The 23561-nt window shown below is 34.4% G+C and overlaps 3 protein-coding genes and 1 pseudogene across 3 annotated transcripts; 2 read left to right on the plus strand and 2 right to left on the minus strand.

Annotated features, from left to right (window-relative positions):
• Positions 1-3238: 3238 nt before the first annotated feature.
• LOC131617522 (probable glutathione S-transferase) lies at positions 3239-3985 on the plus strand. The gene is made up of 2 exons (XM_058888801.1): positions 3239-3559; positions 3641-3985. Exons 1-2 carry the CDS (start codon positions 3239-3241, stop codon positions 3983-3985), a joined length of 666 nt encoding a protein of 221 aa, XP_058744784.1.
• A 3570-nt stretch (positions 3986-7555) lies between these two features.
• LOC131617523 (cleavage stimulation factor subunit 77-like) lies at positions 7556-17463 on the minus strand (annotated as a pseudogene).
• On the plus strand, positions 12764-14047 carry LOC131616849 (DNA mismatch repair protein MLH1-like). The gene has a single exon (XM_058888307.1). The coding sequence runs from the start codon at positions 12782-12784 to the stop codon at positions 14045-14047; it is 1266 nt and encodes a 421-aa protein (XP_058744290.1). The 5' UTR covers positions 12764-12781.
• A 2891-nt stretch (positions 17464-20354) lies between the features above and the next one.
• LOC131617524 (uncharacterized) lies at positions 20355-22681 on the minus strand. Its single transcript, XM_058888802.1, has 9 exons — positions 22499-22681; positions 22328-22411; positions 22161-22241; positions 21932-22071; positions 21746-21839; positions 21572-21638; positions 21096-21158; positions 20789-21017; positions 20355-20666 (listed from the first exon to the last, which is right to left on the minus strand). The coding sequence occupies exons 1-8, from the start codon at positions 22558-22560 to the stop codon at positions 20940-20942; spliced, it is 669 nt and encodes a 222-aa protein (XP_058744785.1). The 5' UTR covers positions 22561-22681; the 3' UTR covers positions 20355-20666; positions 20789-20939.
• Positions 22682-23561: the final 880 nt, after the last annotated feature.

Below are 23561 nucleotides of genomic sequence, written 5' to 3' on the forward strand. Positions count from 1 at the left end.
TCATGTTCCACCAAGTTCTATTACATCTGATGAAGTGAGTCATATCATCACTTATTCTTCATCATCTCATTCACCTTCTCATAACCTTGAGCAAGATTATCACAAGGTCTATCCTCGCAATTGTCACCATCTCCAACTGAGCACTCTCACGAGTCAGTCTACTCACATTAAGGAATGTTAATAATGCCTTTCTTAATGGGGTTCTTGATGAAGAAGTGTATATGAAACAACCTAAGGGCTTTAAAAATTCCAATTCATCCTTGTTGCGAAAGCTCAACCAAAGCTCTATATGGCCTCAAACAGGCCCCTAGACAGTGGTTTGAGAGGCTCAAAACTGCTTTAAAATTCGGTTTTAATTCCGAGCCAGTAAGTGTGATCATTATGTATTCACTTATTTCTCCAATGGCCACACCATATATCTATTTGTGTATGTGGATGGCGCCATTCTGATAGGCAGTTCCACATCTCTCTTGCAAGACATCATCACAAAGCTGAATAAGGTTTTTTCTCTCAAACATCTTGGTGACCTAGACTATTTTCTAGGTACTGAAGTGAAGTAAGCAACACATAATTACTTTCTCTTGACTTAGTTCAAATAAATTTGGTACTCCTTAAGAAAATAAACATGCTTGAATTCAATCATGTGCACACTCCCATGCAATCTACTTGTAAATTAACTAAGAATAACTCCCATGCCTTACCTGATCCCTATATGTACATGTCTGTTGTGGGAGCTATGTAGTATGCTACCATAGCAAGACCTGATATTGCCCATTCTGTGAATAAAGTATTCCAACTTATGTCACACCCTCTTGAGTCACAACGAGTTGCAGTTAAGAGAATCTTAAGTATCTCAAAGGCCCCATTGAACATGGACTCCACCTTTATGCGCTTCCATCCAGTTTCTCTCCATCTATCCAAGTCTTCTATGATGCAAATTGAGCTTCAGATCATGATGACAGAAGAAGTATTTATGGCACAACAACTTACTACCGGGGAGGCATTAGAGTAAGAATAGTTTAGATCTATGCCTAGCATTAAGACTGACATCTATTTAAGTGTATAAAAACCTGCTATAGCAAGTCAAACAATTTACTACTATAAAAACAAATAATTACATCAATTTGTAATTATCTGTTAAAAGGTAGTGCACTGACAGTGTAAAATAATTTTACACTGTCATCTAATAGAAAATCATAAATGTGCCATGTCATTAAGTTTTTTTTAAATAAAAAATTGGTTTAATTGGATACATGAGTGGTGATTGGTTGACAGTGTAAAAATATTTTATACTGTCAGTGCATAATCCCTTTTTTCTTCATTTAATCAAAAGTTAGTTACATCAGAAAATGAAAAATGCAACTTCTAATTCTATCATTAAGAATAAGGCTTAATTAGCCCCATATTTTTTAAATTTAATTTAAGATTTTACTTTATTTTAATTTAAGATTTTACTTTATTTGCTTATCTAATAAATATTACTTTTCAGTCTTAAAAAACTATCGTGTTAGTCAACTTGATCATTTATATTAAGTTGTGCCAAAAAATATTAACTTGTGCTAATGTAACAATCTAGTTGACAAAATTGAACATAATGAGTCAACTAATCTTAACCTAGAAAAAAATTAATTAAAAAATAAATCATTTTTTCACCTTTATCTTCTTCACAATCCAATAAGTATTTAAATAAGCAGTGAGCCAGTGACTCCTTTATGAGAAATTTATAAAGATGGAAATTGCATAACCATACCAAGTCTTTTAGTTATATACATACAAAAAAAAAAAACCTATCCATCAACTTAGCAAAAACGAAACCACTAACAATAACTTACCAACAAATGAATGTTACTTTATTCAAACAAAATTGAATGAGACAAAATCTCATTGCGAATGGGAACATGTAAAATCCAAAAGAATAAAAAAAAAAGAATTTTACTGATTGGAAGGAAGGGAAGGGAGGAAAGAAGAGAGGATATTTATAAATTAATCAAAATTATTTTATTGGATTAGATTGAGGGTTTGGGATTTGTGTTTGGTCCCGGACACCACCGAACTCGAGACTCCAAAGGGAACAAATTCTTGGGACCCAAGCTCCCTTCCGCTGGGCCAACCCTCTTAAATTTCAACTAATATGTGTTGTTTACTGTTATAGTATGATAAGTTTTTATTTGATGAAATTTACTCTATAATATTGTTATTTAAAATTATTTTTACTAAGTAAAAATAATAATATTTATAAGGATAAAAATATAATTTGATTTTAAAATTCCTCCCCTCCTCTTGTGAACCAAACATACGTCTTGTTAAAAATATCTCCCCTCCCCTTCTTTGAACCAAACATATATTTAATTAAATTTTCTTCACTCCTTTCCCCTTTCTTCCCCTCTATTAATTTCTTTTCTCTCCCATCTGTTGAACCAAACTGACCATAAATATATGTTTGATTTAAATTTTAAACAAGTAAAAAATAATTTTAGAGGTGTATAATTGATTTTTTTAAAAGATTTTGATATGTTTGATTTTTCTAAAATATAATTGATTCTGCCTCCAAAATTGCTTTTACTTGAAACTTAAAATTTATAACTTTTAAGTTTAAACGTGATTTTTATATTGAAATTTATTATTCAACTCACTTCTACATAAATTTATCCAAACATAAATTATTTTACCTCCAGCTCATTTTAATTAGAATCAAATTTATATAACCAATTTATTAAAAATCAATTCTTTTCACCGTAAAACCAAACACACTCTGAATCTTATTAACCCAAGTTAGTTATCTTTTGAGTAAATCACAACTAATCCTAAAACTCAAATTTGAACCACTAGTAATAATTTATGACTAAGGGTCTCTATTATATTCAATCATGGGAAGAGAGAACTTTCAATAGAATGAACATAAATTGTAATTAGAAAATTAAACTATGTACTACTAGTTTGGATAGATCGCCAAGAAATGAAACAAAAAACATAGTAGCATTTTGCCGGCCATTTGATAATCTCTAGTATATGCTCCTCTTATCCTACGTCCAAACAATAACATAGATATGGACACTTACAACATTGTAGTAACATCAATTTTGAAGGAAGATACAATACAAAGAACACATAGTAAACATCGTAGTCTAAATTTTTTAACTATACCTTCCTATAAATTTCAATAATTCTCTCACAATTTCAAGACATCACAAGTAGTAAAGAAGAAAGAGTAAGAGTCCAAAGAATTTTCATTGTTAACATGTCAAAGGGAGACAATGTTGTTGTTTTGGACTTTTGGGCTAGTCCATTTTGTGCTAGAGTGAAAATTTCTTTGGAAGAGAAAGGTGTGAGCTATGTGGCCAATGAAGAGGATATATTTGGAAAAAAGAGTGAGCTTCTTTTGAAGTCAAATCCTATTCACCAAAAGGTTCCTGTGTTTTTGCACAATGACAAACCTGTCATTGAATCTGCTATCATTGTTAGCTACATTGATGAGGTTTGGTCTTCCAACTCATTGCTTCCGGCTAATGCTTATGATGTTGCACAAGCTAGATTCTTGGCTGATTTCATCGACAAAAAGGTTAGTTGCGATGAAATACTCGAAAAATTATTTAAATTTGTGTAAGATATATGATTTTGATATGATAACTTGTGATGCAAGGTATTTGAAACTGGGAGGAGCATTTGGGCTAGCAATGGAGAAGAGAGAGAAGTGGGAACAAGAGACTTTCTTGAAGTTATAAAGCATCTAGAAGAAGCTCTTGGAGAGAAAGACTATTTTGGTGGTGAAGCTTTCGGTTTTGTTGACATCATAGCCATTCCTCATTCTGCATGGTTTTTGGCATATGAGACACTTGGTGGTTTCAAAATTGAAGATCACTCACCAAAATTCTCAGCTTGGATTAAGAGAAGCTTGGAAAGAGAATCTGTGAAGAAAGTTCTTCCTGACCCTGAAAAGGTTTATCAGTTTGTCCTTCATTTCAGGAAGATGTCAGGACTTGAATGAGATTAAGAATGCATGATATGTTGACACTTTCTCCAATCTCATATAAGCCAAAAGATGAAAGTGAAAGAGGCTTGTTTCAACTTTTTTTTCTTCCATAAATGTAGTAGAAGTTGTTGGTTTGGATTTTCAATTCTCAATCACCAGAGGGATATAGGTTATAATAAGGGAAAAGATGAAATAAGAATATCATCTCTGGGATTTCTATTGCTTTTTTAACTATATTGTAGTGTTTCTATTCTGTAATAGTCCTTTTCCTCTTGTATTTCTGTTGTAATAAAGGTTTGAAAGAGTTTCACCCCAAAAGCAAAAGTGGACACTTATATTACTTGAATTTTATTATATAGACAATATATACAATAAAACTAATAAATAAAGAAATCATCCATCAAAATAGACTAGTCCATATGGACCGATCCGTCAAGCCCGAAAAATGATAGTGCTTAGACCTTAAGATTAGGGCAATTTCTCATCCACCCTTGTTTTATGGGGTGCACCTCTGAAAATTCGAAAATGTCCCTGGGTTACTTCAAAGATACATCTCCAAACGCACAAAATATCATTTCTTGGCAAATTTCAGTTCAGAGATGCTATTCTGAAGTCACCTTTTGTCCTTAAGAAAATTAGTTCGGAGATGCATACCTGAATTCTTGCCTATTTAATATTTTCAGAATCAATTTTTCAAGTATTGTGGTATTTTCAATCCATCTAATTTCAATTCCATTAAGAATGCCGCTATTTGTTTCAACGATTAATAAAAATGAATACTATACAACCACGTAAAGCTTTAATAAAATCAAATATTATATAACTCGAATATATTAGTACAACCATTATTCTCAAAGTTGATTAAAATTAAACAAAATACTCTACTGTGTATTCCTAATCCTAACACTCTGGTTCCTCATCTGCCTATGGTACGCCACAGCACTGTGCCTCAGAAAGAATGAACTCTGTTAGGGCGACCGCTTCATCTCCACCTCTCCCAAACACTCCAGAGTCGATGCCATGACATGTAAGCCGCATAATGTTCTGACTGCTCAACAACAAATCAACGACATTGTCGTCCAATGCCTGCTGATCTTTCAAAAGCTCCTCATGAGCAGGCCTAGGTGGACGTCCAAGAGCATCCTATATTATGTAAGGGTGTGACTTTATAGAACCATGTCATGTAACCCTCAACATAACTCCACTGAGATGTGGCCTCATGTGTCTGATACTCCACCGGCATCAGATGATTCTCAAAATCTGCGAGAATGACAGTATAGATAGAAGCAGCCTGGAAGAGTGACTTGGGAATGATCTGCACATACCCCAACTGCCGCATGCACTGCTAGGGTAGATACCTGCACATGATGTTGGTCCCACATGCGAACCATCCCGAGTATAAGGAAATGATGTTGGTGCAACTCTCTCATCCTCATCATGGGTCGCACGATCTGTGATCCCGACCCCGAGAATGTCAACTCCTAGAGGCCGATGTTTCCCTGTCGTGAGGCAGAGTGGGGACGGTCGTAGCCTTCTAGTGCTGACTAGTCCTCTCGCAACGAAAATGTAGCTTTTAAATTTGATTTTGAATGTATACTGGTAATGGGTTGAGAGGTAGAGAGAAACTTTTGTTTTTCTGAAAAATGAAAAGGATAAGAGGGAAGGTCTGACGCGACCTTTAAATATGTCCATCTAGTTCGGAGATGCATCTCCGAACTAGTTTTCTCTTTTTTTAAAAAAGTATGTTATCTCCAAACATACCCTTAAAATAACTTCGGTTGTGCATCTCCGAATTTCATTTTCAAGAAAATAGAATTTGGTATGTCCGGAAATGCATTTTTTAAAACAGGGGCATTTTTTGAATTTTGGGAAGGGCCTGTGAGAGTGTATAAGGGTAGGATGATAAATTGCCAAAATTATAGTTCATATTTTTTAGGGTTTTTGATCCCAATCTTAAAATGTCCGCTATCCATTAAAATTATTCCGTTAGGGTTTATGGTCTTTTAAGGTTTTTTTTTTCTTTCTCTAAAACACAATAATTTTTTTCACCTCACTAAATTTTATATATTTTAAATACTATAAATTAATATAACAAATTAATATTCAATTATTTTATTTTTTATTTCATAATTTCCTCATATTCTATTATTTTATCTTAAGTTAGATATTTGAGAATTATTCTATACAGTTTTCACGTATATTATGTTTAAAAATATTTTATAATATTTATAAAAATTAATATAATACTTAAAAATGTACTATACTTAAAATAATATAAAATTTTATCGTATTTTGTATAAAAATAATTAAAAAAAATCCTTTTAGGGAGGAACTCAAATAATAATATTTGAGTCCATATTATAACAGAGCTTTTTCAACTCTCTTAAACAAGACATCACCACATTCTTCCTCAGCAAGAGAAATCCCCAACGCCGCATCAAGCGATTCAAGAGCGGGAGTTCTAAAACCTTCAAGATCTAGAACCATAGCTTTGAGAATATACAAAGCGATATATGTAGGATGACATCAATCGGGTTTTCGGCTTCGACTAGGGCTTCTTTAGCGAAATTGTTTTTTCTTTTTGGAATCGTAAATCAATATCGCAAATTATCGCTTGTTTCTATTCGATTTCAATAAGAAAAAGTGGAAGAAGGAAGAAAAAGAAGATGAAGAAGGAAGAAATAAGTCGTGCGAGAGAGAGAAAGGACAAAAACAGAGTCAGAATAAGAGTTGAAACTTGAGACGTCAATTTCAAATTTGAAATAGGAAGAAGAATTGAAAAACTGAAAAGTTGTAGTTGAAATGTAGAAAAATAGATGACGTGGCATGCTATAAAGGCAGAGAGGCAAATAAGTCTTTTCGAGAACATATGATTTTTTTATATTATACTCCTTCCGTCCCACAATGAGTAACCCAACACATCATTTCACACCGATTAAAAAAAGTATATAAAAGTAAAAGGGAGAATATTGTTTTTACTCTAATACCCTTATCATATATTGGGAATGGTGAAGTTTTATAAATTAGAGGGTATAATTGAAAATTGAAATGGATCATTCATTTTGAGATATCATTTTATTCCAAATAAATCACTCATCGGAGAATAAAAGGAATAGATTGCAGGTGTTGATAAGATGTTAGACATCTATAGTTATTACATCAGCTAATTTATTGTGTATTTGAATAAAAATATTACACTAAATGGTAACATACTTTATAAAAAATGATATGTTTATTGATTTATTTATATAATTTAAATAATAGTATTGATTACAAAAAAAATAAAAAAAAATAATAATATTGACAGCTAGTATGCACGCAGGTGTTGATAGTTTGAAGATAGAAATGGAAAAATCAGAAGGTAACAGTTACAAAATACGTAGACCAAAGTAAGGTACTGAAAATTGTGAGAAGAACAGGAAGAAACGCTGAATATTAACCATTATCCATATGCTTCACAATATTTGGATGAATCTACATTTACATCTTCATATAAACATGGTTTCAATGAGAGGGTTCATGGCTATTTTCCTGATTAGTTTACTCAACTGTTCCTGATGAAACGGATTTTTTTTTCCAGTGATGACAATGTTCATGCACCATCGTGTAGTAGTCAATAATTATATTATATTTTTAATTTTCAAGCATATTTACAGTTGTATTGTCTATTAGAAAATGTGATTTGGATCCATATTTACATACTCCAGACCAAAAGAATTACATCATTCATTGTTGCTAGTTGCTACAGCCAATAATTTATTGCCCTGCCACTGGTAAATGCAATACTTAAGTTATCTACCGGTGCTGCCAGATAAATCGCCAGAAAGTGCACTTCCATATGAAACTGATCCCGTTTGTGATGTGCTGTTGGCTCGAGCTTTCAGGAACTGTCGTATCCGGAAAGCGTCGCGAGGAGGTGGTTGGCTTTGGAGAGATGTAGTGTCATCATCTTCTTGTCCTAAACATTATAATAACAAATATCAATCATGCTAAAATTGGAGTTTGATGTCAAAACATTAGAATAAAAAAAGCTAAAAGCACATTCTTGTTTATTTGATGAATTGTGTGATTGTGTCTATTCTAGAGAGCTTATAGAAATAAGTCCAAAAATGGATTATGCACATACCGTCTAATTCTTTTCTTTTCCCATAATGGTTGCTACCAGAAAGTTCACTTGTAGCAGGAGCAGGACCTCCTGGCAATTGCGATTGAATCCCAGTTTTACCACTTTGTCCCACTGGAAGGTCGTTCTGCAAACAAATCGATAGCACGATATCCACATTTGGAGTTGGACCTGCATATTTCAAAACACAATTTTCGAAAGCTTTAAGATATACTTTAAAAATAGAAAAGTATCTATAGGTGTCTGATACTTATCTGATACTGATACTTTTCGATACATATCCAAAAAGTATACTTTTGCTGTTTCTAGATTGCATATAAAATAGTGAAAAGAATGTACGGTGTGATTGATGTGAAATTGTAGTTAACAGAAATATTGAAAATTACCATAAACTGTGGGTAGGTTTGCTAAAAATGCAACCAAAGCAGGAGGGCTAGCTTTAAGAATTTCATCAAATGCATTTGTGCCAGAACCTGTACTCGGATTCTGCTTTGGATCATATACCAACATCTTTGAAGTATCAGGATAGACAACCTTTGAAGACGTATTTGAAACGTTTGCAGCAAATCCCTTATCTGCATTAATAGTGTATCATTAACCGCATAATAAAAAACATTGAGAAACCAAGTGCGAGAATGAGTATAATACCTGCAAGAGTCGTGCCGATAGGAATAATAGACATGTCCACTTTCTTATTGAGATTTTTGGCAAGCCACTAAAAAGGTAGAAATCAAAAGGAAATACGATATAAAACACGGAAGAAGAATTCGTGAAAGATGGGAAAATTCTGAGCAATTTACAGGTTCAAGCAACTGATACCTCTCGTCGGGATAAATGATCAAGATCATTAGAAGAGCATGGACATAGATCCATGAAACTATAACGTGATACAACATCTTGCAGAGAACTCTCTAATGCTGTTGTTGCATCTTCACCAAACGCTTTTTTCCTTCTTTGCTCAACCTACGTATGATACAAGGATAAATTATCAAAACAGGTATAAGCATCGCTTTAATCCAATCCATAGAGTACTCCTACCTTGAGCATGCTAGCAGGATTCCCATAAGTTTGCTCAAATTGAATGAACCTTTTCCAAATCTGCAAGTAGATTAGTTATATGCAAATTGAACACTAGAAAACAACTATTGAATATTCTTCAATTGATTAAGCACATAAAATGATTATATTATCAGAGATGCTTAATGCTTCATACCAATGAGGGAACATTCATAAGTATAAAATACCTCAACCGATTTCTCTGGAGGAAGTGAACTCAATGCCCTCTCAAATAAAGCACGTATATTTCGGTCATCATTCAAACGTGTCAAGAAATCAGCATATCTGAAACATCGGGGAAATATTCTTAATATTCAATACTATTTTTTGGTAGGAAAAGAGTTATTGTTACGAGAAATGAAGAAAAGTACAACTATTGAGATAAGATAATGTATCCTCCAAAATACAAGTTAAAAACAACACGCGTATAAGATTAAAAAAACTAGTACTATATTTTGGAGGAGTTAACTGACGAGACTAATCATAGATGGGAAAAAGTAGAACTCACTCGAGAATATAGACCGGCTCATGCATAAAGCATTTAAATCCCTCTTCAAAAACGTTATGAGCCATCTGCAAAGATAATCTGAATTAATTTTCTAGAAGTTAAAAACTAAGTGTAAGGCTCCATAAATAGAAAGTACTTTGTTAAATCTTATGAAGGATAGAACATGTAAGAAAGGAAATGGTAAAGACCTTAGGATCATTGTCAAGACAAAAGGCCACTGACGCGTAAGCCACGTAAACATGATATGAACAAGTTGAGGATTTGCGAGCATCCAGAAAGTACTTTTTAGCAGCTTCAACACCTTCAGTTCTTCTTAGAAAACGAATAAACTGTAGCATGAAACATATGTCATATCATTTTCATGGACTACTATTGAACATACTAAACAAACAAAAATCACATACCTGAATATGTGCAAGTGCAGTTGCATTGTCACCATTTCCCAATACGTTTTCATGTATTTTCTTTGCAGCCTGAAATAAAACGAAATAGAAATCCTAAGGATTAATATAACCAATGAAGACCCGTCGAAAAAACAAGGAATAAGATATCAAATGACCCATTCGGAGGCCTTTACTAAAGTATGATCAAGCCTAAAAAATACCTGGATTGCTCCACGGGATTCCTCTAGCTCTGCATAGGCATATCGTAGCATTTCCGAATCTGTTCACAAATGAAAAGACAAATCGAGGAATTGAGAGGTAAGAAATGTAATGATAGAGAGTATTTAGTTATATTTTAATAATTTTAGTTTAATTAGAATTATTAAGTTAAGGTTTTATATTAGTTGGTATTTTAGGTCAATTGTTATTGAATTGGGTTTCCACTAGTATTTGGGCATTTTAATTATTGGCCCATTAGTAACATTATTATTAGGGGTGGCAAAACGGGCCAGGGCCCGCCGGGCCGCCCGCGCACCCGCCAAAAAATGGCGGGTTGGGTTGGGATTTTAGGCTCGCCGCTCGCCAAAGCCCGCCCCGCCAAAACCCGTCGCCCGCCATACCCGCCCCGCCAAAGCTCGCCGCCCGCCAAAACCCGCTCCTCCTTCAAAACTCACTCTTTTTTTAGTTAATTCTAGTAATTGTAATTCTTGATGGTTTATTTTATACATATATTTATAAATATATGTAATATTTTTTAGAGTAAATTTGTTAAAAAATTACTTTTATAAAAAATTGTTTTAAAAAATAAGTGAAAAGTTTAATTAAAAGGTAAAAAAAGCATATTAATCTATTAAAATAAAAATAGGCGGGTAAGCCCGCCGACCGCCAACCCGCCATCTTGGCGGGGCGGGCATGGTTTTGATGCCCATTTTACTATGCGGACATGCCCGCCCCGCTCGTTTTTTAGCGGGCATAAGGCGGGGTGGGCGGCGGGCGGGGCGGGCGGCCCGTTTTGCCACCCCTAATTATTATATATGTAGTGTCATTGACACATTACAAAAAAAATCAATGAAAAATCAAAGTTTATTTTATCTTTTATTCTCTTAGCTTGTAGTGTTCTTCCCCTTTAGTTAGAAAACCCTAGTTTTATAGTCTTGATAGGAATCTTCCTATCAATTGGTAGGATTAGCTTCCTATCAATTGGTGCTTTCATCATGTACTCAAATCCTCCTATGGATTATCCTTATCATACACCTTCATATCATCCATGGAGTATTCCTCCTACCTATGCCACAAACCCCTCTTTCACAACTCCTACCACACCATCCTTTCCATCATTTCCATGGGAACTATTTACACCTTGTTACATTCATGGATCATCATCACCAAGTTTATATCCAAATCATGGATATTCACCACATCCATCTAACCCTAACCCATATTCATCTTATTCATCATCTTCTTATTCATATGACTATAATAGTTATCATCAACAACTCCAACCAACAAACACCTCTTTCACACTTTGTCATCAATATCAAACCTATTCAAAAAATAAAAGAGATTTTGATAAGTATCTCCAAGTAACTCATCCCTCTTTTAAGAAACATTTGCAAGTGTCTTGTTTTAAGAAAAGATTCAAAAACACCGTGAGATCCATAAACCGTCTCTCCTCCCTCAATTTGTCCCTTTCTGATATTTCCAAAACCCTATTCTTCGATAATCAAGTCAATTGCAATTTCTCTTCCTTCACCCGCGCCACATTCCCTAAATTGAGCAGCAAAACCTTTAAGAAGGATTTCACTCTCAGAGTCGTCACTGAGAAAGTCATTGTTACCGATTTGGGAACCACCAATTCTGCTGTTGCCGCCATGGAAGGTGGAAAACCGACTATTATCACCAACGCTGAGGGTCAGAGAACCACGCCGTCTGTGGTGGCGTCTACCAAGAACGGTGATAGGTTGGTCGGTCAAATTGCAACGAGGCAAGCGGTTGTGAATCCCGAGAACAAGTTTTCCTCTGCCAAGAGGTCTATCGTAAGGAAGATGTCTGAGGTTGACGACGAGTCAAAGAAGGTCTCTTATAGAGCCACCAGATATGATAACGGTAACGTTAAACTCGATTGTCCCGCTATCGGTAAATATTTTGCAGCTGAAGAAATTTCTGCGCAAGTCTTGAGAAAGCTTGTCGATGGTGCTTCAGAGTTTTTGAATGATAAAATAACTAAGGTTGTGGTTACTGTGCCTGCGTACTTCAATGGTTTACAAAGGACGCATGAACCTGCTTCTTCTATGTCTCTTGTTGTTTCTGCTCATGTTGAATCCAGTGCTAATTGTATTGGACCTACCATTGTTGACAAATTAGCTTATGAAGTCAGTGGCGAAATTACGCATTTTGGAACATCTACAAATCCTGTTGTTCTTAATCGTGTACAGGGTGACTCGTCTAATGGTACTGCAGTAGCAGTTGCTGCTAATTTTGTTGATTTCTCTCTGGGCATTGATACTTCTGGAGACCATCTGTTTGATGAAATGCCAGAACGAGCTGCTGCCAGATTCTTCGCCGCAGAGTTGTTGTGCATCATTGCCATGACCTACTATCCAGGTCCCTTCAACGACGACAAGTTTCATATTGATGTCGATTTTTTGGTCCCTCCGAAATCACCGGATTTCAATCTTGACTATGCCAATAGCGTCATGCCTCCACCAGCTCCTACCACGGTTGAGAATCTATTTTATAACATGGCTGCAAGGAAGAAGACACTACAAAATTCTTTGGATGATTACTCAAAGATAGTAAACGTTGTCAGTCGGTTTGCGATTCATCATACGAATGTCAGTTTCTCTTGCAGAAAGCACGGAGCTGTTAAAGCAGATGTTCACACCATGGCCACATCTTCAACACTCGATTCCATCAGAACAGTTTATGGGGTCTCAGCTGCTCGCAATCTGGTTGAAGTTAAAGCTTCAGACGATGCTCCGTCTTCTTCAGTTTTTGAGCTGAATGGTTATGTGTCTAATGCTAACTATGCTGCCAAGAAAACCACTATGGTGCTTTTCATAAATGATAGCCTGGTTGAGTGGTTTGCGATGAAGCGAGCTATAGAAATTGTTTATGCAGCGACACTACCTAAAGCATCTAAGCCTTTTATATATATTTCAATTGTTTTACCACCTGAGAATATTGATGTCAATGTGCATCCAACAAAGAGAGAGGTGAGCCTATTAAATCAAGAAGTTATCATTGAGAAGATACAATTGGTGATTGAAGCAACATTGAGAAGTTCCAATGAAGCACGGACATTTCAAGATCAAACAGCTGGACAATCTTCTATTTCTCGTATCAATAAGAGCAAGGAGGATAATCCCAGCCCTACCCCACCAGGCTCAAGAGCACCAAAAGCGCCAGTGAATAAGTTCATTAGAACAGATTCATTAGATCCTGCAGGAAGATTACATGCCTACATGCAAGTTATGCCTAGTGGACAACTAGAAAAGAATGTCACATTGAGTGCAGTAAGGTCCTCAATTAGACAAAGAAGGATCCAAAAAAATTCTATAGAACTCACTAGTGTAGAAGAGCTTCTTGAAGAGATCAATAAGACCTATGACCCTGGAATATTGGAGATTGTAAAGCACTGTACATATGTTGGAATGGAAGATGATATTTTTGCTTTGCTTCAGCATAAAACTCATCTTTATCTTGCAAATGTTGTAAACTTGAGCAAAGAGAGTATGTATCAGCAAGTTCTGAGCCGTTTTGGCCATTTCAATGCCATCCAGCTTAGTGATCCAGCCCCCGTGAAAGACGTGATTATATTGGCACTGAAGGAAAATTCAGAAAGTAATGATGATGACACATTTAAAGAGAAGATCGCAGAAATGAACACAGATCTGCTGAAACAAAAGGTTGCAATGCTAGAGGAATATTTTGGTATTAATATTGATGATCATGGAAATATCTCTAGACTTCATGTGATACTTGATCAGTATACTCCTGCTTTCTGAAGCTGAATATATTAGATTTGGGAGACATCATCCGTTTAAGCAATGAGATTCGGGAGTTATTTTAGAACCTTGAGGACAAGGTTCAAGTGAACCCCGCGGCAATGATCGAGAGTATTTAGTTATATTTTAATAATTTTAGTTTAATTAGAATTATTAAGTTAAGGTTTTATATTAGTTGGTATTTTAGTTCAATTGTTATTGAATTGGGTTTCCACTAGTATTTGGGCATTTTAATTATTGGCCCATTAGTAACATTATATATGTAGTGTCATTGACACATTACAAAAAAAATCAATGAAAAATCAAAGTTTATTTTATCTTTTATTCTCTTAGCTTGTAGTGTTCTTCCCCTTTAGTTAGAAAACCCTAGTTTTATAGTCTTGATAGGAATCTTCCTATCATGTAAGGTCGAGTAAGACACATGAAAGTGTATAATTAAGAGCTACAGCACACTTTACCAAAGGATAACACTGGAGCCGCCTTAACTAATATAAAGTATTAACCAAAGATTAAGACAGGCTAAACAACAAATATTAAGATAGGCGAGATTAAGTGGAATTAATAAAAGAAAAATGCCACTAACCAGGAAGAGCCTTCAAAGACCTTTGAAATACTTTAACTGCAGCATCTACCGAGCCACCTTTAACATTCCATGTAGCATAGTCATACCATATATCAGGATAATGGTACATATACATGAGACACTGCAACCAGTAAAATGCAGTGAGAAATTCCATAAATGATATAAGAAATAAATAACACCAATGTAAATAAAACACGCAGATGACGATACTCCGAATCCTACTTCTTTACGAGTAATTTTATTTCCTAGTACCTGCTCATAAGTAAATATAACTTGTTTGTTGGAGGAAGGGATGTCTATTCTCTGTGGATTTCCTCTGAAACGAATAATGGTTGAGTACAAAACTTTAGACTAACCAAGCAATCATTTCAAGACGATAAGTTTGGTAAAAGATCAACTCTAAAAGCTGCGATGGAGTCTCAAAAATGGTTTTGTATCTCAATTCTCTCGAAAGTTCTTTTTAGAATCTTGGATTAAGAATATAGAAATGAAATACATAGAATAGAACTAGAACATTCATATTCATTCACTATTTTCTCTGTTTTCGTTGATATGTTTTTATAGCTTTCACTGATAGAACAGAAATAGTATCGGTTTCAAACTATGAGTTTTTCGGATTCTTAATTCTGTACTTCATGTATATTATGGAATTGTACAAAATTCAAATAATATCCGCTTTCAAGTGTTTCAACTCAATCATTATCTCTCCATTCTTCATGAATAAGCTAAGTATAAGTCCGGCCAAAGTGAAAATCTTCGCTGTCCTTAGGGGTGGCCATAGGTCGGTCTGGCTCAAATTGAGGGTGAATCTTGGTCCGCATCAACAGATAAACTCAAAATTAAATTTAAGAGAAAGTAAAAAGGATGCATGATTTTTACTTTTCAAAAGATAGAAGTCTTTTCCATGCCATCCACTGCATTTCTTCCTGTCAAAAGTAACAAACTCAAAAAATTATGATAATATAAGAGTTATAAAAACCATTAACTCATTCTTTTTTATTCAAATAACATCTTAATCATTTATAGATTGCTAACAATGGTCAACAATATTTGCTAAAAAAACAGAAATTTGCCTTGTCGGATCCAGTTGGTGGTACAGCAAGCATATTCCAATCAATTTCATCAAAATACTTTTTCCGTTCCCTATAAACTGCCCTCGCACTATTATATTTTGGTTGATATTCGTATATCAGTCCTTTAGCCTGCAAAATACCTTATCATTAGAAAGTATGCCTTTTGAATAAAAACGTAATCATGAATACGTATAAACAAATCGAGCATTAAATAAAGACCCGTATATTACCAACTGACGACAGACAGAATTTTCAAAATTTTCGTAGTCTTTCCAAAGTTGTTCGATTTGATTGGTAGGAGTAATAATAGCCCTCTGATAGACTTTCCTAATAACAGTCATCTGATATGATTCTTCTTGTTCATGTACAGGCTGCAACTGAAATTGACCCCAAAAAAAGTTGAAAAGTGGCACCAAATTATGCAACAAGAATTGCGGAAAACACAATATTAACTAACCGGCAATGATTTTAGAAAGGATATGTACTCCATCCACACAGGGCCAGATGCTATGTCTGCTCCTGTTAGCACATCATTAGAAAGATGTATCAATGTACATACATAAATAGATACATGCATATACACGCATACAAACACACAATCTTCGATCTTTTTATTCACTTTTCTAGACGAGGCCTCATAAATCTTCCACTCGCTGTAACTTATATTAGAATTCGTCTCACATGACCGAACCACCTTAGGCGAGTTTCTATCATCATCTCCTAAATAGGTATTACAATAATCCAAGGAAAACTGAAATACAAAACTAATGGGACAATGAGAAACAACTTACCGATATAGTTGAGCATAAATTCAAAGGCTTTTATGGTCTCTTCTTGACCCTCCGTGCCCTTCTTGTCATTGACCTTTCTAATGAAACGAATGTAACACCGCCTATAAACAAGGATAAGAAACAAGGTGAAAGATTAAAATAACAACATTGTTTACACGTTTGATCAAAAACTTTCAAACAGCATATCCAAAAGGGAGTAAAAGAAACTAATATATATCAACCATTGTCATAATCTGAATAAACAAACGACATACCATAGAGGAACTTGAAGACAGTTCAACAAACAGCGGCTAAAAATCTGCCTGATAGCATCATCATTATTTACAGCCATGCAAGCCTCCACATACTGCTTCCAAAACTTGGCCTAGATACAAATCAAAATAATCGTTAAAATCTATTGTAGTTCACTATTAGCACTAACAGAAGCATTTCACTATATAACATAATCAAAAGTTCAAAACACTCAACAAGAACACTCACAGCTGTTGGAAATAACTGCAGAAGCTGCTCGTAGATAGGCGTTGCTTTGGCAATAGGCAAAGCCTAAACAACAACAGCAAAACAACATTAGCAACGAGCAATATGAACGAAGGGTCAAAAACAAAAGGTAAAAGAATTGCAAAAGAAAAACACCAAAAAAAGATTAAAACTTAGGAACTGTGTCAAAAACCTGAGCCTCATTTGCATATTTTTCAGCGGATTCAACATTGTATTTATCAGTCATTGTGGTTTTGTTCTAAAACCACAATGTTTTTGAGAGTGGAATGAGAAACAGTGAGTTGATCAGAAGAACCTAAGAGCTAAAAAGAGTTTATGTGAGTGATTTGAGAAGAAGAGAAGAAAGAGAAAGAGTAATATATAAAAAAAAAAAAACCAATAAAGTGTGTAACATAACAATATTGTTTTCCGGCAGTTGTACTAAACATATTTCCAAATTTTATGATACTAACTTTGCATGTTCGATGTTCAAAGTTTGCATGTTCGAAAATAGAATTCGTGGATGAATGAGGTGGTTCAACTTATATTTATTAATTAAGTTTAAAATAATTAATATTTATAAATTAGTAATTTTTAAAAAGATTCAAAATATAGTAATTGTATTCGTTAAATTTTTTTAGTTATTATTACTATATTTATTCAAAAGTAAAATTAAAACAAATATTTATTGAGCAATAAAATAAAGAATTTAATTTATAGCAAGTAACTAACGGAATAAATGTTTGATCAAAATTCTAATTTCTAGATTCCTGACAGAAACAATGTTTGGCCAGTGCACGTGCCTCCGTAGTACGAGTCGGATTAATCGATCTACTATGTAGGTCGAAACCGGTGTGAAAGCAAAAAAAAAAAAAAAACTATTTTCGAATTATTTTTCTATCTGTTCGAAAGTGTCATGATCTACTTCAGATCCTCGTGAAGGTTTTTGCAAAATTATAAAGCTTGTGTTGGAACCAAAGACAAATTTCTCGATGCCGGTGATGAAGGGAAGTAGTGAAAGGCATATATTCGATTTGAATTTTGAAACTTGATGAAAAATCTCTTGTATTTGAAACAAAAATGAAAGTCGTCAATATTTTAAGTAGTGGTTTCACAGTTGTGCAGGTTGCATTTGGTTGTTTTTCGATTGATCTTTGATGTACTATTTCATTTTGAGCACAATATTGATATTCTTGCTTCAGTCTTTACCCATCAACCATGCTACTTAATCGTCTTCTAGTAAAATTGTTGGTCCTCTAGTGTGTAAGGCACTTTTAACACACAACTTGAGTATTGTTGCTTAACTTTGAAGCTATTAGACCTTCTAACATTTACTATTTTATTTCTGTCTTGAATGTTTTGTACTCTTAATGGTAAAGTGTCCTTAATTGACTTTGGTGTTAATTTCTACCCCATAAGTTGAACGTTGTTAACTTCGGTTGAATGGTTAAGCCATGGCTTATGAATTTTGTTTAATGGTTAAGTGTATAGTATTATGGCTTTGATTTCGACATATGTATTTACGACATCTCACATTGTATTATTTTTCTTCAATTTAATGTACTTTTATATTGATCATCTAAAATTGATCAATATAAAAGATATAAGAGTTAAGTTAATTACTAATTGATGTAAATTATTAATTATTTAGTGCCTATAAATAGACTTAAGGTAGTCAAATTGATATTTTGATTGTTATCCATATACACGAGTTGGAAACTTTCTCTCTATTTCTTTCATGAATGTTATCTTTCCTATAAATATATTTCAAAGTGTTTGTACATAGGGAAAAAAATAAATCATCAAAGGAATATATATTTTTTTATAATCATTAAGGAACTCTAAACTCAATTTTTCAGTAGATACTAAAATGTCTTTTAATTGGTCGACACCACAACAATGTTTTTCTATAACAAATTTATAGGAAACATAATGTTTTCTATATAAGAAACTACAACAAATGTCTTTCTTACAATATAAGAATAATGGTTCAATCTACACAAATACAGTACTTTTATTTGCCCCAATTTTAGCATATTCAAACATGGCAATTTCTTTTCTCACCCCTTGAGTTAAGTTAATACATAACTAATACATAACCTCAACAATGATGGTTTAATTCTTGATAAAAAAAATTCTGATTTACTTCTAGTTTAGGTATGTTTTTAGATATTCATATCCGAATAAACCTTACGTATTTAAAAAAACTAATCAGTGGCCTTTTTTGGATATTATTCATCTCCAAAATCACCCTTTTTGTATTTAAAAAAAGTTAGGGTTTAACCGGAGATGCATCTTCGAATTTAATTTAGGTAAAATGAAGAAATGGTGCATTCAAAGATGTATCTTCAAAAACATGGAGCATTTTTTACATTTCGTCAAGAGTTTGGGAGAAGGTAACAAGGTGCGAAAAGAAATTACCTTCAAACATATAGAAAGCGAGCAATCATCTAATGTAAGTGCTACTAATTATAATATACGGGCTTATACATTCCTAGTAGGAACATCCTAAGTCCACATCTGATGTAAGTGCTACTAATTATAATATACGGGCTTATCCATTCCTAGTAGGAACATCCTAAGTCCATGTTGGTTAGAAGTCCCACATTTATTAGAGATAAGACATTGAAAGAATTTATATAGAGCGACACGTCTCGCCTTACAAGCCGATTTTGTATTGATCAGACCATGGGTCACCCATCTTTAATATTTCGCACCAAACTCAAAAAGAGTGTTGGGAGTGAGGGGTGTATTAGGAAGATCTTAAATCCCACATTGGTTAGAGATAGAACATTAAAATAGTCTATATAAAACGGCACCCCTCACTTTATAAGCCGGTTTTGTAATGATGAGTTAAATCAAACTCTAATAATTTAAGCATGAGAGTTATTCTATGCAGAATAATTTTAATACACTAAGCCTAATCTGAGTGTATGAACACAACAATTTGGAGCCTATTGCAGTGTTCCAAACATCACAGAACAATTTAATTTCTTAGCCTTAAGCGCATGTTTAAAGCTCTCAGATATTCATAAGAACACAAAGTTATTTATGACTACCAAGTACCAACTATATCAACCCCACCCTAATTGAAACCAAAATAAAGAGGATATAAGCACAAACGAGCTCAAGTTGTTACTACTGAGATGTATCAAGCAAAAATATATAATCTCACTCACTTTTGCTCGGGTAAGGATTCAATAACTTTACTATTACCGCAACTTTGTAACTTTAGGCAATTACAAAGATGAATGGATTATTAAAATCGATTGATTTAATGAGAGATAGACGAAAGTTACCAAAGTTACAAGTACCTCTCTACTTGGACAAGCATCTATTGAATAACATAATTACATGAAAACCAAATCAGCACACGAGTAAAATGAACAAATGCAACTATGCTTAACCTTTTGATCTGTACATTTATGTAAAACAGAGTTTTTGTCTCATTTTGCAAAGACAACTATTTCCGTAAAATAGAAAACATAACTCAGCCAGAAGCCAGCTAACAAGAACACAGTAATTACGTAGATAAAAATAAGAATCGCAGGGTACTTTAATCTTGACAGTTGCCACTTTCAATCACAAATTTCATACAACACAAAAAACTAACAAGAACAAGTTAAATATCTACCCCTAGGTTAGTAAATGCAGGAGCAATACACTCCAATGGAATTGATAAATCGCTTTCATCCCTGTGCAAAAGACAAGAAACTAACATCAACTAAAATCCATACACACAAATCACAAGCAGAAATAAGGCTTCATTGGTAGAGATAAAAGAGTGTGAAAAGAGAGTGAGAGCGAATTGCTTTACCTTACAACACTAATTCCATCAAACCCGAATAGGAGATTGATCTTGATCTGGAAGAAAACAGGAGAGAGGGGGATCTTTCCTTCCTAAAACCTCTCAAACACACTCTAGGAGAACATCACAATTATATTAAACTTTATACTTCTCTTACACATTAAATCCTCCTCCTATTATCAACTCGTGCTTTTTTGGATGTGGATCCATCTTGTAGATGTTCGCCACTGGATTCAATCTGGATGAGAAGAGCAAATTTTTTCAAAGCTCAACACTATAGAAGACCCCAAATCATATTCAGAAGAGGGTGCATTACCTTATCAAGCTTATCCCTGACAATCCTCACTGTTTGATTCATGGAGTGGGAGGAAAAATAATCCTGTTTATCGAACATGTTAGCATAGAGTAATATACGAAAAACCAAGAAACCTTTTTTCTTCGCACATAACATCCTATATTACTAGTTAAAGCAAGATTAGTAACTACAATATCATGGTAAATTATAATATTAGACCTAGCAATCCAGCACCTAACAGATAGAAACAAAAATTACAACCATGAAAAATGAATTTCCATCAGAGATATGAAGAGAGCAGAACATTTTTAAAATACGTGTTGATAAAAAAATCTCCAGTTGCATCAAAATGCTTTAACAGACTTTCTAGCAATATTAATTTCAAGAGAGGATTTTGTTCATCCTACGAAACAATTCGTCCACGTCACAGGATACATAGTAAGTAGAAAAGAGTAAAATTCTTCACATGCATATACTTTTAAAAAGAAACAACAAACCTCGTTAGATGAGACCGTTCTTTTGGGAAGAATACTGTTGTCCGGCCTTCCTTCAAATTCTGTTTTCCTACATTTACGAAAAAAAAAATCAATTATACACCTTATGGTTACACACATTGCTTTAGCTTCCAACGGAAGAAAGAACTGAAAAATTCATTCAGAAAAATATATAACCTTGAATTAGTATGTAAAGGTTCTGACAGGAAACTGGTGTTTGAAGTAATTAGGGGCCTAGAGCTTGACGCTATAGTCTCTTTAGATCTTCTAGCTGAACAATTCATGAAACAAGCAGTTGTAAGTCCAAGATAGCATGCCAATATTTAAAATGTAATAACCATGGTAAGTAAGCTTTACACTTACGGTTCAATCGAGCTAAAACCTCTCTTCTTCTTCCTTCCAATTTATCCTTTGTATCAGACAAAGTCTCAAAATGGGGAGCATACGAAACCTGTAGTCGGTTCCCAAGGAAAACAAACTCATCCAATTTTCTTTTCGCAAACCTGAAAATTGTAAGAATGGCATGTACTCCCTACATCAAATCCTAGACTCAAACTCATAATAGAACTACTTTATCTAACAAAGGGAAAACCTGGCATTGCTGAAAAGACAAAATTTGATCCAATAAACATCAGTGAATTGCTCACAGTCTTCAGCATCCATTGGCTTACACCTAAATAGAGAACAAAATAAACACTCACATAAAAATCAACAAGCACAACAACAAGAAGGAATCAGCAAAGTTGTTAAGGGACTTACTCCTCAACTTGTCCATAGGATGAAAAAAGTTGCAGCAAATCATTGCCACAACCTAGTGCTGGAACGTTCCTTACAATCAAATATCTGAATACTCGAAAATAAAGAGAAAATTAAATAAACTTGTGACAACCATATACAAGGGTGTGAGTTGAAAGGATGAAAGAAACGGACCTTGATTCGTCGGAGACAGTGTAGACACGAACAGCAAGGGATTCGTCTTTGTAACGAGGCATCTATGAATGGTTATGACTTCTATCCCTAATAAATAAAAATTGCATTTTTTATTTGTGAAAACCGTGAATGAAACAGAAAAAAAGAAATTGCGAATCCCTAATTAAGAAGCAGAGTGCAGTATGTTGCTAAAGTTTTAATTTCTACGCATTTTTTTAGGAATCTTCTTTACCCACCTCCTTACTCTTCTTTACCTACCTCCTTACTTTCTTTGTCACCTCCGGTGAAATCTCCAAAATATCCCCTGTTTCGGAAATGTATTTTCGAAGTCATTTATTTTATGAGAAAAAAGGTGGTTTCGGAAATGTACTTCCGAAAACGTGTTTTTTTTTATGAAAAAAACTGATTTCGGAAATGTACATCCGAAATAATATTTTTTTCCAGAAAAAAGGTGAATTCGGAAGTGCATCTCCGAATTCACCCCCTTGGAAGAATTCGGAAATGTACTTCCGAAATAAAGTCGGGACAGAAGAAAAATAACAAACAACAACGATTCGATTTATTTAACGGATGAAGATTACATCGATCACATTACATAAGATTAAAGTTACATATTGTTAAACACGGGTAGGTGAGGATGAGTCAACATTTTGATAACGTCGTCCCCCGATCTTTGAAGTTTCGCATCCAACTCGATCGGACCCTTCGAAGAAAATCGGTCGAAAGTTGCCCACAAACCGCTAAATCTTCGTCGTTCTTGACCTCGAATGGTGTGTACTCAACGTCTCTGTCGTCGTTAAGCGATGGCGAGCGGTACTCAAGCTTGACAACCTTCCGATTTTCCGGCTATAGCAATAGCGTGTTGAGCGACGTTATCAAGTCCGCAAACGGCGTGTCGCGCGAGAAGCGGAATTGGAACGACATCGGGTAGCCACTGGTGAAGTAGACGAATGCTAGGTGGGGGTAGGTTTGTGTCATTTGTGTTTTGTGGTGTGAAGAGGATGAAGAAGAGTGTGTTGTATTTATAGACTTATAATGGTGGGTAAAAATCATCAAAATGGAG

The sequence above is a fragment of the Vicia villosa genome, linkage group LG7 (genome assembly GCF_029867415.1).
Source record: "Vicia villosa cultivar HV-30 ecotype Madison, WI linkage group LG7, Vvil1.0, whole genome shotgun sequence".
Lineage (NCBI taxonomy): Eukaryota > Viridiplantae > Streptophyta > Magnoliopsida > Fabales > Fabaceae > Vicia > Vicia villosa.